We start from the raw sequence: 13914 nt of genomic DNA, 5'->3' as shown, positions 1-13914 counted from the left end.
CTGTATATATGGGACATTGATGATTGCCATTCAATTTTTAACATATCAGACAAGAGAGGACGGTATTTACAATCTTTTAAATTTTTCAACTTTTTGTGGAGGCATTACAGGCAGGAACTTGAAATTCAGTACCTCGTAATATAAGAGTTTACTGTCCTGAAAGTTTAAGTGGGTAGGACTTAAGGGTGAGGATACGAATATATTTCTAAACCTGATTACTAGAAACTTGAAACTTTTGAAAAAGTATTGTCGTACTTCCGTTAAATTTTGACCCCGATCTGACAAGGAGGTACGACCGTACCTAAAATAATTAAACCGGCTTATCCATTAATCACACAGTTAGGCTAAAGTATCTCTGCGCACGAGATCTTAATCGTATTGAGTTTTAGGCCACCAACAGGCAAGCGGATAACACAGTACACAACTTCATTAGTTTTCTTCTGATATTATTAAACAGATCCTACCCTACTAAACGACATATGTCTGTGTGTGCGTTCCCCTTAGCTTAGCACTGGAATGTACCGATCATTATTGGAAATCCCGATTCGTTAGTACATCTCTCGTGGTGTTCAGGTGTGTATACTTGTTATATATATATAAAATAATAATCTTTATTCCACAAAATAAACAGATTACAAATGAAAATAAAATTATTTAGTTATAAATTCTTAATACGTAAGCTTAATCCACCGGGTTGGTCTAGTGGTGAACGCGTCTTCCCAAATCACCTGATTTGGAAGTAGAGAGTTCCAGCGTTCAAGACCTAGTACAGCCAGCTATTTTTACACGGATTTGAATACTAGATCGTGGATACCGGTGTTCTTTGGCGGTTGGATTTCAATTAACCACACATCTCAGGTATGGTCGAACTGAGAATGTACAAGACTACACTTTATTCACACTCATATATATATATATATATATATATATATATATATATTCATCCTCTGAAGTATTATCTAAACAGTAGTTACCGGAGGCTAAACAGGAAAAAGAAAAAAAAGAAAATACGTAAGCTTAATAGACATACAACCAAACAATATAAATAAACAATTATTACATAATCTTGTGGAATTAGGTATCCGCTATAGTGATAACTATATTGGAGGTTACATCCATTATTATTCAGCGAGCAAAATAATAAACTAATCGTTTATTGAATAATGATCAAGTGTAGATTTCCAAGTGGATATAAAAAGTAATTAATTACACGATACAAGTCTTGCAGTACTAAAATTTCAGCTAGTGACAAGATTATGTATATACATACAGATTAAATAACTCAGAACCATAAATACAATACATGAATACAGTGATAAAATTGAAAATTAAATTAATCCTAGATAAAAAAATAGAGAAAAAAAATAATGATAAAAATTCGCATATATATATATTCATATATATTATAAAATAATATATATTTTTATATATATATATATATATATATATATAGTTTTATATATATATATATATATATATATATAGTTTTATATATATATATATGAATATATATATATATATATATATATATATATATATAAAACTTCAATATATATATATTGAAGTTTTGGGAAAATTTAGTACTTTTTAACCGGATCCGAATATTCGGACGAAAATCGCAAATATCTCAAAAACGGTCGGTCCTAGCGCTCTGAAAAATTTGTTCGACCCCCCCCCCCCCTTAGAAGATAACCCCATCCACTCTCAGTGGTACCCGTCGGATGATAATATTTTCAAGTGCCGGGCGCGCCGTACGGAAATTTGGGGAGGGGATACCACCGTAATATCTCTGCAACCGTTCGTCCGATTCTCGCGATTCTAACGGCATATGTATTAGCAGGTCGAGAGTTAACTGTTTAACACACATCGGGTACAATCTAGATCGACCGGATCTTGGTTATCTGAAAATTAAATCGTTTAGCCCTACGTTTTGATTGAACTCATCCCCTGTAAAACGTGCCGATCCCACCTTTCGCTAAATACGCTCAAACCTGTGCGCTAGCGCAGCTGTAAAGTATAAACTTATGAAGACTAAAAAGTATAAAATAAAAAAATATATAAAAAACAACTTTTTAAAAACCACTCGTATATTAAATGCACTAAAAAGTAATAAATAAAAAATATGTATAAAAATGTTTTGAAACATCATTCTTAAATTAAACGCACTAAAATGTAAAAAAATAATTTTAGAACGGTATCCCAGAATGGATTTGACAAGATTCGATGGTGGTATGTAAGATTATGTAAAATTCATAGCTTAATTCTTTAGACAAATCCAGTGTTATGAAGAATGAATGACCTTTTTATCAAAAGATAATATTCAGTTTTCTTGTTTTTTTAACAGATAACATTCTTTCAGACCATAACTGTCAAATTTTATTACTGACATTTTCAAATTAAAATAAGTTCTAGAATATTTTTTATTTATTTTACTTATATTTTTCATTTCTACAAAAGGGCCACCAGTAAAGAAAAAATTAATTAAGCGGGAACCTTATCAATAACAGATCGGGGAAAGAACATCATTAACTCGGATGAAAAACGTTTCAATTTGTTTTAACAATTTTCAAAAGCCCTTTATTTTAGTTTGCCATTTACTGAAATGTACAGTCGGACACAACATTAAATCGCATCACATTAAAAATAATCCTGTAATCTAACTGCACCACATAAAATGTCTGTGAATAACAAAAGAGAAATATCTTTAACTGCAAAGATTATTTGAAAAACAAGAATTTAGGCTAGGGCTACTATTTATAATGCAAAAGACGGTGTTATAATAATCTAATTCCGCTAATAAAAGCAAAGCTTTATACAATATTATAAATAGTGAAAGTGGTATTCCCATTAAAATTAATAATGAACCAGAAATATAAACGCCTCCATTTCCTTTACCCAAATCTCATATGCGCAAGTACCTTGAAAAAATCAGTAAGTTCTTTTCAATAATATTAAATAATAATATTTTGTTTTGAAACGTCATTATAAAAGACTACGTTTGTCATCATTACTAACTAGGAAAGTGAAATCCTTTTTTTTATTTGACCTTACTGTATTAAATTTGTTTGTATATAACTGTTTTTACAATTATATTCAAACCTGTTTTTTTCTCTTCAAATCTGTCGCTTATTCAAATCTATTTTTTATTATTAAATGTAATTTTTATGAAAAAATTATTTTCTGTTCCTTACTATTTGTCCCGCGTAACAAATTTTCAGTTTGAAAGTGATTTCCACTACAACTGTAGCAATTTTTTAAAGGATAGCTTAATGAGCAGCCTGATTAAATTAAACACAAAAAAATAAGAAAATTAATAAAAATTAAGAGGAAAAACTGTAAGTACCTGTTTTATAGTTATCATAGTTTATAGTTATCAGTCAATGATGTCTAGTGTCCTTGGAATACAGTGCGATTATTTTTGTAATCACCAATATTTTCTAGAAAAAAAAAAGATCAATTCTGTTTTGGTTTTTTGGGGATACTCCAAGAGCCAAAACAGTTTTCAAGGCAGAAAAATAAACTTTGTTTAGAACAAGTAAATATTAATCACATAAACTGAAAAAGAAGATTACAATCAAAAATTATTTACATGAATCTTACTTTAAAAAATTTAGATGAACATTTTGATTTTTAGTCAATCATTATCAGTAATACTCAAAAAGGGTAATCTAAAGTGGAGTTTTAAGTGGTTTGGATAAAATTCACATTATCTATAGTTATTGCCTAAAATGATAACGGTTTATTGAAATTTTTAATTTTATTTTTTAATCTTATTCTAAAAACCTGTCTAACAAAATACTTTTTTTTATAGAATATCATAAGTACTCCTTTTTTTATGGGCAATTAATTTTTATTTTTATAAATTTTTTATGAAGCGTCTAATGTTAATAATGTTCGAATAACTGTGCCTAAATGCACCTTTCAGTATTCAGAACTTATGCCACTGGATCATTAGTCTTTCAATAAATACCTCAATTACATTTCTATTTATTATTAAAATTTTATTTATCTTCTTTTTTTTATATGTAATTTATACAAAATTTAATTTATTTTAATATTATATTATTAGTAATTTATGTCACATTGTTGAAGTTAATTATAATGTAAATGTACAATACTTATATTTTAATAAGTATTATATTAAAGTGTTTTATTTAGATTTACATTTAAGTTAAATCTTTAACAGAACTGAATTAACTTTAAATACATCTTTTACTGAACCGATTTACCTTTAACTACATATTTAACTGAATTGAATTGAATATTAATACTTCTTTAACTGAAATGAATTAATTAACAATAGTATTATAAAGACAAAATGTATATTATAAAACAGCTATTAAACTCAACTAGATTAACATATTTACACGCCTTACATAAGTAAGAATAAAAGAGTTACACAGTTTGTTTATCATTAATAAGGAGAACATGAAACTGAACAAATGATACTTGATAATAGCAATTAAACAGAGGTACCTATTTATAATACCTACCTGGCTATCTAGGCTAACTAGGATACCTGACAATCTAGGTTTATATTTTAAAGTAAACATATTTGTAAACAGTTTTTGAACATAATCTTGTTCTCTAACCTATGTCAATAACTGTTTAGCATTGCTCTTTATTCATATCACATTTTTAAGTAATAATATTCGCAAACAATTGATTCAAAAAAGAACAAAAAATAGTAATTTATTTTTTTTTTAAATCACTTTAAACCAGAAAAAATGATTTTGCTTTACAGAATTTCTATAATTTTCAATAAAGTACCTAATAATATACAGATCTTCAGACAAAATTTATATAAAATTAGAAGCTTTTCTTAACAAAACCATTAATCAGTGATTTTTAAATAACTCAAAAATAAATGAGACTTGTCCTGAATACTTCATAAACTTCATTTGAAGAACATACAAAATTTTTCAATTAACACCTTCAAAATTGTTACAAAAATCTATTTTTTCACACAGCTGCATCGCTATTACTTCACGACTATATTTGTGATCCTTTTCTGGTCATGATTTTCCTTCAGGTAAATACTGTTACGCTTTCTTCTAAAATATCTGTAACTAGTTTTATATGCCTTTTAATCGTCAAATTATGCAGTTAAACTGTGGAAAGTAATTATTGACAACTCTTCAATTAAAAACAGACTGACGTATTTTCATAACATTCGATAAACAAGTTTAAATTATTATTTACCAAATAGAGATTTATCAAATTAACTTTTTTAGAACACTAATTTTTTTATCTTTTCCTACTATTGGGTCATTCCATGACAAATCAACAAGCCTCACAACTTGACCGTCACCAATTTCAACAAAATTCAATGGATTGTTATAAAGTGGTGCAAAAAAAATAAATTTTTCAGTAGCTTGGTTTTTTGTGTAGACCCTGTAAATAAATGGAAAAATTCCAAAAAGCAAGGTTCAAGTAATTGCAAAAAATTAATTTTATCAGCTCCTATAAGAGCTAGAGAGCTCAATTTGGTATCATTTTTAAGCTCTTGGAAATGGGCTTTCATATGATGTATCACTTGGCAAGACTTTGTGACGTTAATAGTTCGAGGTAACCAAAAACTTTATTTGACCTTGAATATATCCAAGAGTATTTTTTTTTAAATTTGATAAAATAGGTTTTTGCTTCCTAATGTGTTGTATATGGTAAATATTTCACCATGGGATTGCAATGTGATCATGGTGAAATAAAATAACGAACTTGTATGTACTCACCACTTAACTGCAATTCACACAGCTTCCAAAGATATTTACAGAAGAATTACAAAGTGTACACTTCTTTTTACAACTTCTGGTTATCAATGTTCCCTTCTTGCTTTGAGAGGTTATAAACTCTTCCTGTTAGACTTACTCTGAAATCTACTTTTGAAATAAAGTCACTCTTGTGTTACTAAGAATAATGTTATGTTATTAAGAATAATATTATGTTACTAAGAGCATCCTCAAAGTCTGGAAGAAGATAAAGATCCAAGTGGATATAAGAACTTCATCTTCACTGTTCGATTTTCCTCATTTGAGGCTAAAACACGCCCCAACCACCAGTGTCCATCATATCTGCAAATCAAAAACCAAACCATTTCTGTGAATTCAAGATTATACTCAATATTTGTTGTGCTTGCTACTGTTGAGTTGTTAGAAAATGAAAACACCCTCACTTGCACCTGATTCTTGTTCAGTGGAACTAAGAAGTGGAGTTTCTGAGTACCTGGTATAGTTCTTGCGGTCATTGTCCTATTCTTCAAAGGCTCTTCTTCTCCTTTATGCTGTTCAACTGTACTGTAATGGAAATATATTGACTCAATGTGTCCATTTGCCCAGCCATACAATTGTTGTGGAGTCATGATCTGGTCATTGAAGGTCATTTAAAGACTTGATCTAGCTGCAAGTCTTTTAACCGTCCCTCCCACACCATCACAAGCACTTTTGCCATGAGAAGAGCTAAAAAAAATTCCAAACTGTTTTGATCCAAATCAGAGTGTTTATCATTACTTACAGTGATAAACACGTTTATTTAATTCATCAAAATATTAGTAGTATAAGGAAAAATTCTGATTTATTTGTAGAAGGTTTAAGTAGAATGGTAAGTATCCCTTTTATTAACATAGGTTTGGGCGTATAATTATGAAATGTATAAATATAAGATCCAGGATTATTTTTGTTTTTATAATTGTAATAATAACTATAGGGCAGGTGGACTGGTTGCATTTGTTTATAAAGAAATTGACTGCAAATCTATCAAGTTGACATTTTCTGCAGATGAATTAAGACTTAAATGTAGACATGGGACTTTTGATTATACTATTGTTCTATTTTTTTATTTTTTATGCAAAGGTATTTTTGTAGAGGAGGTTAATTCTTATTTACTGATTTTGAAAGATAACAATAATCTGTTTTTTGCTGTGGATATTAACTTGAATATTTTAACTGATAAATATAAATTTATGTCAATTTACAGATAGTCTCCATTTGCTGACTAATGTATTACTTGTAGAGCTAATGGAACATGTATTGATCAGTTAGCTTTGAGAATTAGATAAACCTATGTACAATGATTACTTCGTTGATGTTTAGACACTGGCATAACTGATCACTGCATGGTTATTTTACATGTTGTTAAAAGCATAATTAATAAGAAAGTAATAATAACTGATAAAAATGTAATTAAACCAAAAACAGGTTTTACTAAACTTGGGTTAGCTTTCTAGAAGATAGACTGGAATAAATTATGTAAGTATACAAATTTTGAAGCTGCATATGATTTTTTTGGTACTTACGTATTAACATCACCGCAGCTACAGCTTTATTTAAAAACAAAGTAGTCAATCGGATTTCGGTGGAAAATGAGCCGAAACAGATTCAAAACAGAATATAAATGGTTATTTATATTTATTTATTTTATAAATATAATTTAACCAAACTTAACCTACGCTCGCTAACCTTGACTAATTAACACCGTAATTTTTTGAGTATTTATAGGTTAAGTTTGGTTAAATTATATTTATAAAATAAATATTTATTTATTTATGTTAAACTCTATATCGGCCCATTTTCCACTGAAATCCGATTGACTACTTTGTTTTTAAATAAAGCTGTAGCTGCGGTGGTGTTAATACGCAAGTACCGATTTTTTTATACTTAATCTTTCTGATTGTGTTTCTACGGCGACTACTTTTTATCATAGCTAGCTCTAATAAACATAACATTTTGAAACCTTGGATAAATGTTAATTTAGTTAGAAAAATAAAAAAAGGAATATTCTTTATAGGAAGGGAAGCAGTGAACCTGGGAATAATAGGTTGCTCCAGTATTATATTAAATACACTAAATCTTTAGGTTACCAGTTAAAAAAGTCTAAATAAATGTATTTTAATGAAATGTTGGATAGTTGTAAGGATTCAAAGTTGTAAATCCCAGTGTAATGTAGTCTATAAGCTTATTAATAATAATAATAATACATATAAATGTAAGGATATAGGGTATAAAACATCTGAGGAGGGGAGTATTGTAAGTGATAATTTTTGAAAACCCAAGTTTTTTAATAAGTATTTTATAGAAATACCACACAAAATTAAAGTGGAGCTAGACAGCGTAAATGATTCAGGTGGAAGTGACTGAAGTAGATTTTTTTGCGAGGAGTCTCCTAAAAAATCTTTTTTTTTTCTTTTTTTTTTTAATCTGACTGATGCTAATGAATTGAATTATTTGATATCATAAGATCTATAAAAAAATAAGAAATGAACCGGAATAGATGGGTTGGCAGTGAATACAATAAAAAATGTGGCAGATATAATATGTCATCCTTTGGTCTATATATTTAATTTAAGTATGGATTTAGGAGTAGTCCCTTCTCAAATGAAGAAAGCTGTAGTAGTTCCTATTTTATAAAGTAATGATAGGAAAATTTTAGGTAGTTATACACTTATTGCATTGTTGCCACCAGTCTTTTCAAAATTATTGGAGAACTTATTAAAAAATGGTTAGTAAATTATTTAGAAAATATAAATTTTTTTAGTGGGAATCAGTTTGGGTTGAAAGGGAAAAAGTATAGAAAATACTTTACTGACCTTTATATCTAAATTAATGGCAGCAGGATGGCAGGTTTATTGCTGTATTTTAAAACGGCATTTGATATAACTGAATGGAGAAGTTACTGGAAAAGCTTTAGGCGGCTGGAATTAGAGGTGTAAGCAATAACGGGTTTAAGTCTTATTTGAGTGGTAGATACCAACAAGTTAGTCAATAATGTGCTTAGTGAGGTGAGTGAGGTAATTCATGGGGTTCCCCAAGGATCTGTACTTCGGCCAATGTTGTTTCTTGTACATATTAATGATTTATGTCAAGGCTTCTTTCGAGGGCACATGACCACCTTTGCAGATGATATAGCACTTTGTTATGTGTAATTCTCTCAGTCTGGAATTTAAAATGACATGGAGGCTGACCTAAGGATCATAAGATGATGGCTTCTGATGAATGGAATTTCATATAAATAAGATAAATTACATGAACATTAGTTTGCAAAGTATGACAGAAAATGTTGGAAGTACTAAATATCACTCAATGTGAATATTGGTTGTTCATGCGAGGGCATTTCACATGCTACATCTGTGAAATACTTGGGAATTACTTTGGACAGTAGACTATCATGGGATGTCCATATTACTAATCTCAAAAAGTAATTACACGTTTGAATAAATAAATTCTATTATTTAAAAAAAAATATTGCCCTGTTAGAGTTCTGAAATCGATGGATTATGCTTTTGGTCAAGGTTAAAGTGTGGAATGATTTGTTAGGATGGAGCTTACTACATTGTTTTTAAATCTTTAAATCTGTTTATATTGCTCAGAAGCATGTATTATGTATAATATTGAGTAAAAGTAGACAACATGAATCCTTCCCATTATTCAGAGGTCTTAAGATCTTGCCACTGCATTATACAGGCTGTAAACAAGATAAGCTCCTTGGTACTTTGGTTACAAGGCCTTTGCGACAAGAGGATAGAGTAGTTCCTCCTAGGCCCACAGTTGAGTTATTTAAACGTTTATATTCAAACGTAGGTCCAAAAACATCTAATTGCTTACCAAGGGAATCTAAATTCATAAATTCAAGACTAAAAGGTTTTCACTACTAATTTGCCATTGGTTGTTGTCAATTAAAGATGTAAAAAGTTTTTTTTTAATTGATTGGCTTGTGATTCTGGGTGGTATTGATGACTATAAAAGTTAAATATTTTTATTATTTCTCTTTCAATTTTGTCTAGGTTTGCACGTTTTACAGTGGGTGAGTGCAATCAAAACGTAGGGCTAAACGATTTAATTTTCAGATAACCAAGATCCAGTCGATCAAGAGTGTACACGATGCGTTAAACAATTAGCGTTCGACTTGCTGATACATACGCCGTTTGAATCGCGAGAATCGGACGAACGGTTGCAGAGATATTACGGTGGCATCCCCTCCCCAAATTTCCGTACGGCGCGTCCTGGTAGCACTTGAAAATATTATCATCCGACGGGTACCACTGAGAGTGGATGGGGTTATCTTCTAAAGGGGGGGGGGGTCGAACAAATTTTTCAGAGCGCTAGAACCGACCGTTTTTGAGATATTTGCGATTTTCGTCCGAAAATTCGGCTGCGGTTAAAAAGTACTAAATTTTCCCAAAACTTCGATATATATATATATATGCGAATTTTTGTTATTATTTTTTTTCAATTTTTTAACTAGGATTAATTTAATCTTCAATTTTTTCATTGTATTCATGTATTGTATTTATGGTTCTGAGTTATTTAATCTGTATGTAAATACATAATCTTGTCACTAGCTGAAATTTTAGTACTGCAAAGCTTGTATCATGTAATTAATTTTGAAATCCACTTGGAAATTCACACTTGATCATTATTTAATAAATGATTAGTTTATTATTTTACACACTGAAAAATAATGGATGGTAACCTCCAATACAGTTATCACTGTAGGGTGTACCTAGTTCCAGAAGATTATATAATAATTGTTTACTTTTATTATTTTACTTCTATTTTATATTTTTTTGGTTCTATGTCTATTAAGCTTATGTATTGTAAATGATTCTATTTTCACTTGTAATCTGTTTATTTTGTGGAATAAAGATTACTGTTATATTATTACATTCTAAATGTAACCTTAGATAAACAACTACAAAATTTAATGAAAACCAGATCAGATCAGTGTAAAATCTCACATGAGCAACTGTTGCAGCCCTATTATATGCAGTATGTGCATTATCTTCTAGGCAGATTACCTTCACAATCATTCTTATAGTGGTATTGTTAAATAATGCTAAGTTTTTCTGGATTTCACTAGTACTATTCAAGTTTCATAAGTCACATCCGAGCCATAAATAACCTACCTGTCATGGCCCAAAATTTGCCTAAAGTATACTTCTCCATGTACATTTGGGCTGGAATTAATGATTACTAACTACACTTGTCTAACCTATACTTTTGAAATTTTACAGAATTCAATATTTTAACAAGATATGGAATCAGATATTTACACTGGCTATTAAGGAAAAAGACTTTTTTGGTATTAACATTAAAAAAACCAATACAATTTTTCTAATTGGAACAAACATAAGCTGGCACAAAATTATTTCTTCAATATCTGCATGAATCAGTTTGAAGCTACATTTACACAAAAGTATAAAATTGTTTTCACAATAAAATACTTAAGATTTTACCAAACAATATAATTTGACAAAACATATATTTATGTATTAAAAATTAGTCTGTCAACCATTTATAAATTTGAAACAATACGACCAGTATTAACTATTTCAAAATAAATGGTAGTTTAAAACTATACACCAGATCTCATACAATCATTAACAAAAACATAAATGGAAACTATCATTTGAGGTATGTGCTTACAGAGCGTCTCCGAAAAACTGATGAGCATGTAATGATAACTATAAGACTATTCCATGAAAACAGCAATATAAAAGTTTATCTCGAAATGAATCCACCATCATTAATTAATTTAAATAATTAAAACAACAGTTTTTTGAAAGTTTTAACAATTTTAAGTTTTTAAAAATGTTAAATGTGTTTGAGATAACATAACCTACTCTATATTAAAATACTTATTTTAAATTAAAAATGAACGACTGTTGGATCACAATTAATAATATTCTTAACAGTAGACGTAAACAACTCACCATTTAAGTCTTTTTTAAAATAATCATTTTTGCATTTATAAAAAAAGTGATCAGTTAAAGAATTCCAAACATCAAACAAACTTGCATCGACAAATATAAAGATCAAAATTAGTATTAAAAATAACACATTAAAATTCGACATTATGTATTTTCTTAATCACTAAGAATTAAAAGTTAATTTTAGTTTTCACTCACTCACACAAAACGGTTTTTACGATAAGTTACTACGTTTAACCTGTCTAATTCGTAACTAAAACCACCGGGTCAATTTCATAACGTCTACCACTGCTACTATAATTCTTACTTAGAAACATCGTACACAACACTCAGTCTTCATCATAATTTTAGTAAATAAACCATAGATATCTCTATATATAACTGGATACGTTTCGAATTGAAAAAACTAGCATCACCAAATGAATGGCTAGAACTAAACAAAATGAAACGACGCAAGCGCAGAGGTAAGTGTAAGAATAGGGATAAAACCATGTTTTAAACCGATGCAGAGAAGTGTTCTGATTTTGTATTTTGAACACTCATCCTATATAACTACATATCTGATCTCTATATTAATGTTCTACGACTGTCCGTAAATTTCAGCTTGTGTTGAGAAAATTACCGTTCTTTTGGTTATCTGACGAGTAAAATAAACATTTCTACCATCACGATTATAGTCGCGCAAGCGTACAACGTTATTTAGTTTACAGCCACTCATTCTGTAACGCTGAAGTAAGCTTCAATATTTAACACTTAATTGTATTTTACGCCATAAATATTCTCTATCCAGTTACGTAGAGATCAGTGAAACATATTACAAAGGAATAGGTTTTTTAAAAATTCCTAAATAATTTTATACATACTATAACTATTTTTACAATTAGTCGTTAAATTAATGTAATTCAAAAAAATAACTTAAATAACTTTAAATTAACTTAAATAACACGTAATTTTTCATTAAAAGCAATTTTATAAAAATTCTTGTATACGTTGGTGTGGAATTCCCGCGTTTCTCTGTAAACCTTTCTTTTTCCTGTTTAGCCTCCGGTAATTACCTTTCAGATAATGCTTAAAAGGATGATACACATTAGTTTAAGTGAAGTGTAGTTTTGTACAGTCTCAGTTCGACCATTCCTGAGATGTATGGTTAATTGAAACCCAGCCACCAAATAACATCGGTATCCAAGATCTAATATCCAAATCAGTGGTAAAAATATCTCTGTCAACCTCTTATCGATTAAAGTGATTAATAGTATAGATTAAGAAGAAAGGTTTATTTTCTTATTTATATACCAATAAGTGACTGTTCTTAGTCATAATTTTTTTTAAAAGTAACAGTTAACTTAAAATCTACTGACAAATTTTTGGGAATTCATCCTACCAACATTTAGAATGCTACTGAAAGTATCATTAAATTGACACTTTTTTTAACCTCCGAGACCCACCGTAATGTATAGCTTCAGAGGATTACATGAATGATTTGTAACGTGTGAAAATACTATGCCTGACGGATTCAAACCCAATCAAGTTGACATACTTAAATGAACAATACTTCCTTTGTGATAGACATTGGGCAAGACAATAATTTTTTTTAATGTCATCTATTAGTTTAGTTAAACAAATATGCTGGTAAAGTAAGTTATGAAGTAATTATAATTGAAGCTTTATTTATGACATTTTACAATAGTTATAAAGTAATGAATACTAGTAAAGATTCAATAAGTTATTTCTAACTATACATGGTAATTAACTGATAAGCTAGTAATTAAAAGAGTACCATCATGAATTGTCGGCCTGAGTCTACACCTCATTCACATATACTTATCGTCCTCAACTCAATTGACCATGGGGGTGATGCTTATTGTTAATTAGTTGAACTATGTACACATTAGAAAAATCTTTTTTTTTAAATGCAAATTAAAGTAACCGGCAAACATTTTTTAAAACAACAAATGACAATAACTGATGTTAGGTAATCTAGTACATCACCCATCGGGTTGGTCTAGTGGTGAACGCGTCTTCCCAAATCAGCTGATTTGGAAGCCGAGAGTTCCAGCGTTCAAGTCCTAGTAAAGCCAGTTATTTTTACACGGATTTGAATACTAGATCATGGATACCGGTGTTCTTTGGTGGTTGGGTTTCAATTAACCACACATCCCAGGAATAGTCGAACTGAGAATGTACAAGTTTACACTCATACATATCATCCTCAT

General features: G+C 29.6%; 1 protein-coding gene across 1 annotated transcript in view; it reads right to left on the bottom strand.

Moving 5' to 3' along the window:
- LOC142327902 (torsin-1A-like) overlaps window positions 1-12377 on the bottom strand; it is a 37857-nt gene extending 25480 nt beyond the window's left edge. Inside the window, exon 1 of the mRNA XM_075371258.1 lies at window positions 11705-12377. Within this exon, the coding sequence (XP_075227373.1) occupies window positions 11705-11846 (142 nt within the window). The 5' untranslated portion in view covers window positions 11847-12377. The remainder of the gene's footprint in view (window positions 1-11704) is intronic.
- Window positions 12378-13914: the final 1537 nt, after the last annotated feature.

This window comes from Lycorma delicatula, chromosome 7 (assembly GCF_047948215.1).
Source record: "Lycorma delicatula isolate Av1 chromosome 7, ASM4794821v1, whole genome shotgun sequence".
Classification (NCBI taxonomy): domain Eukaryota; kingdom Metazoa; phylum Arthropoda; class Insecta; order Hemiptera; family Fulgoridae; genus Lycorma; species Lycorma delicatula.
The sequence above is the reverse complement of the archived record's forward strand: the minus strand, read 5'-3'. Positions and strand labels throughout refer to the sequence as shown.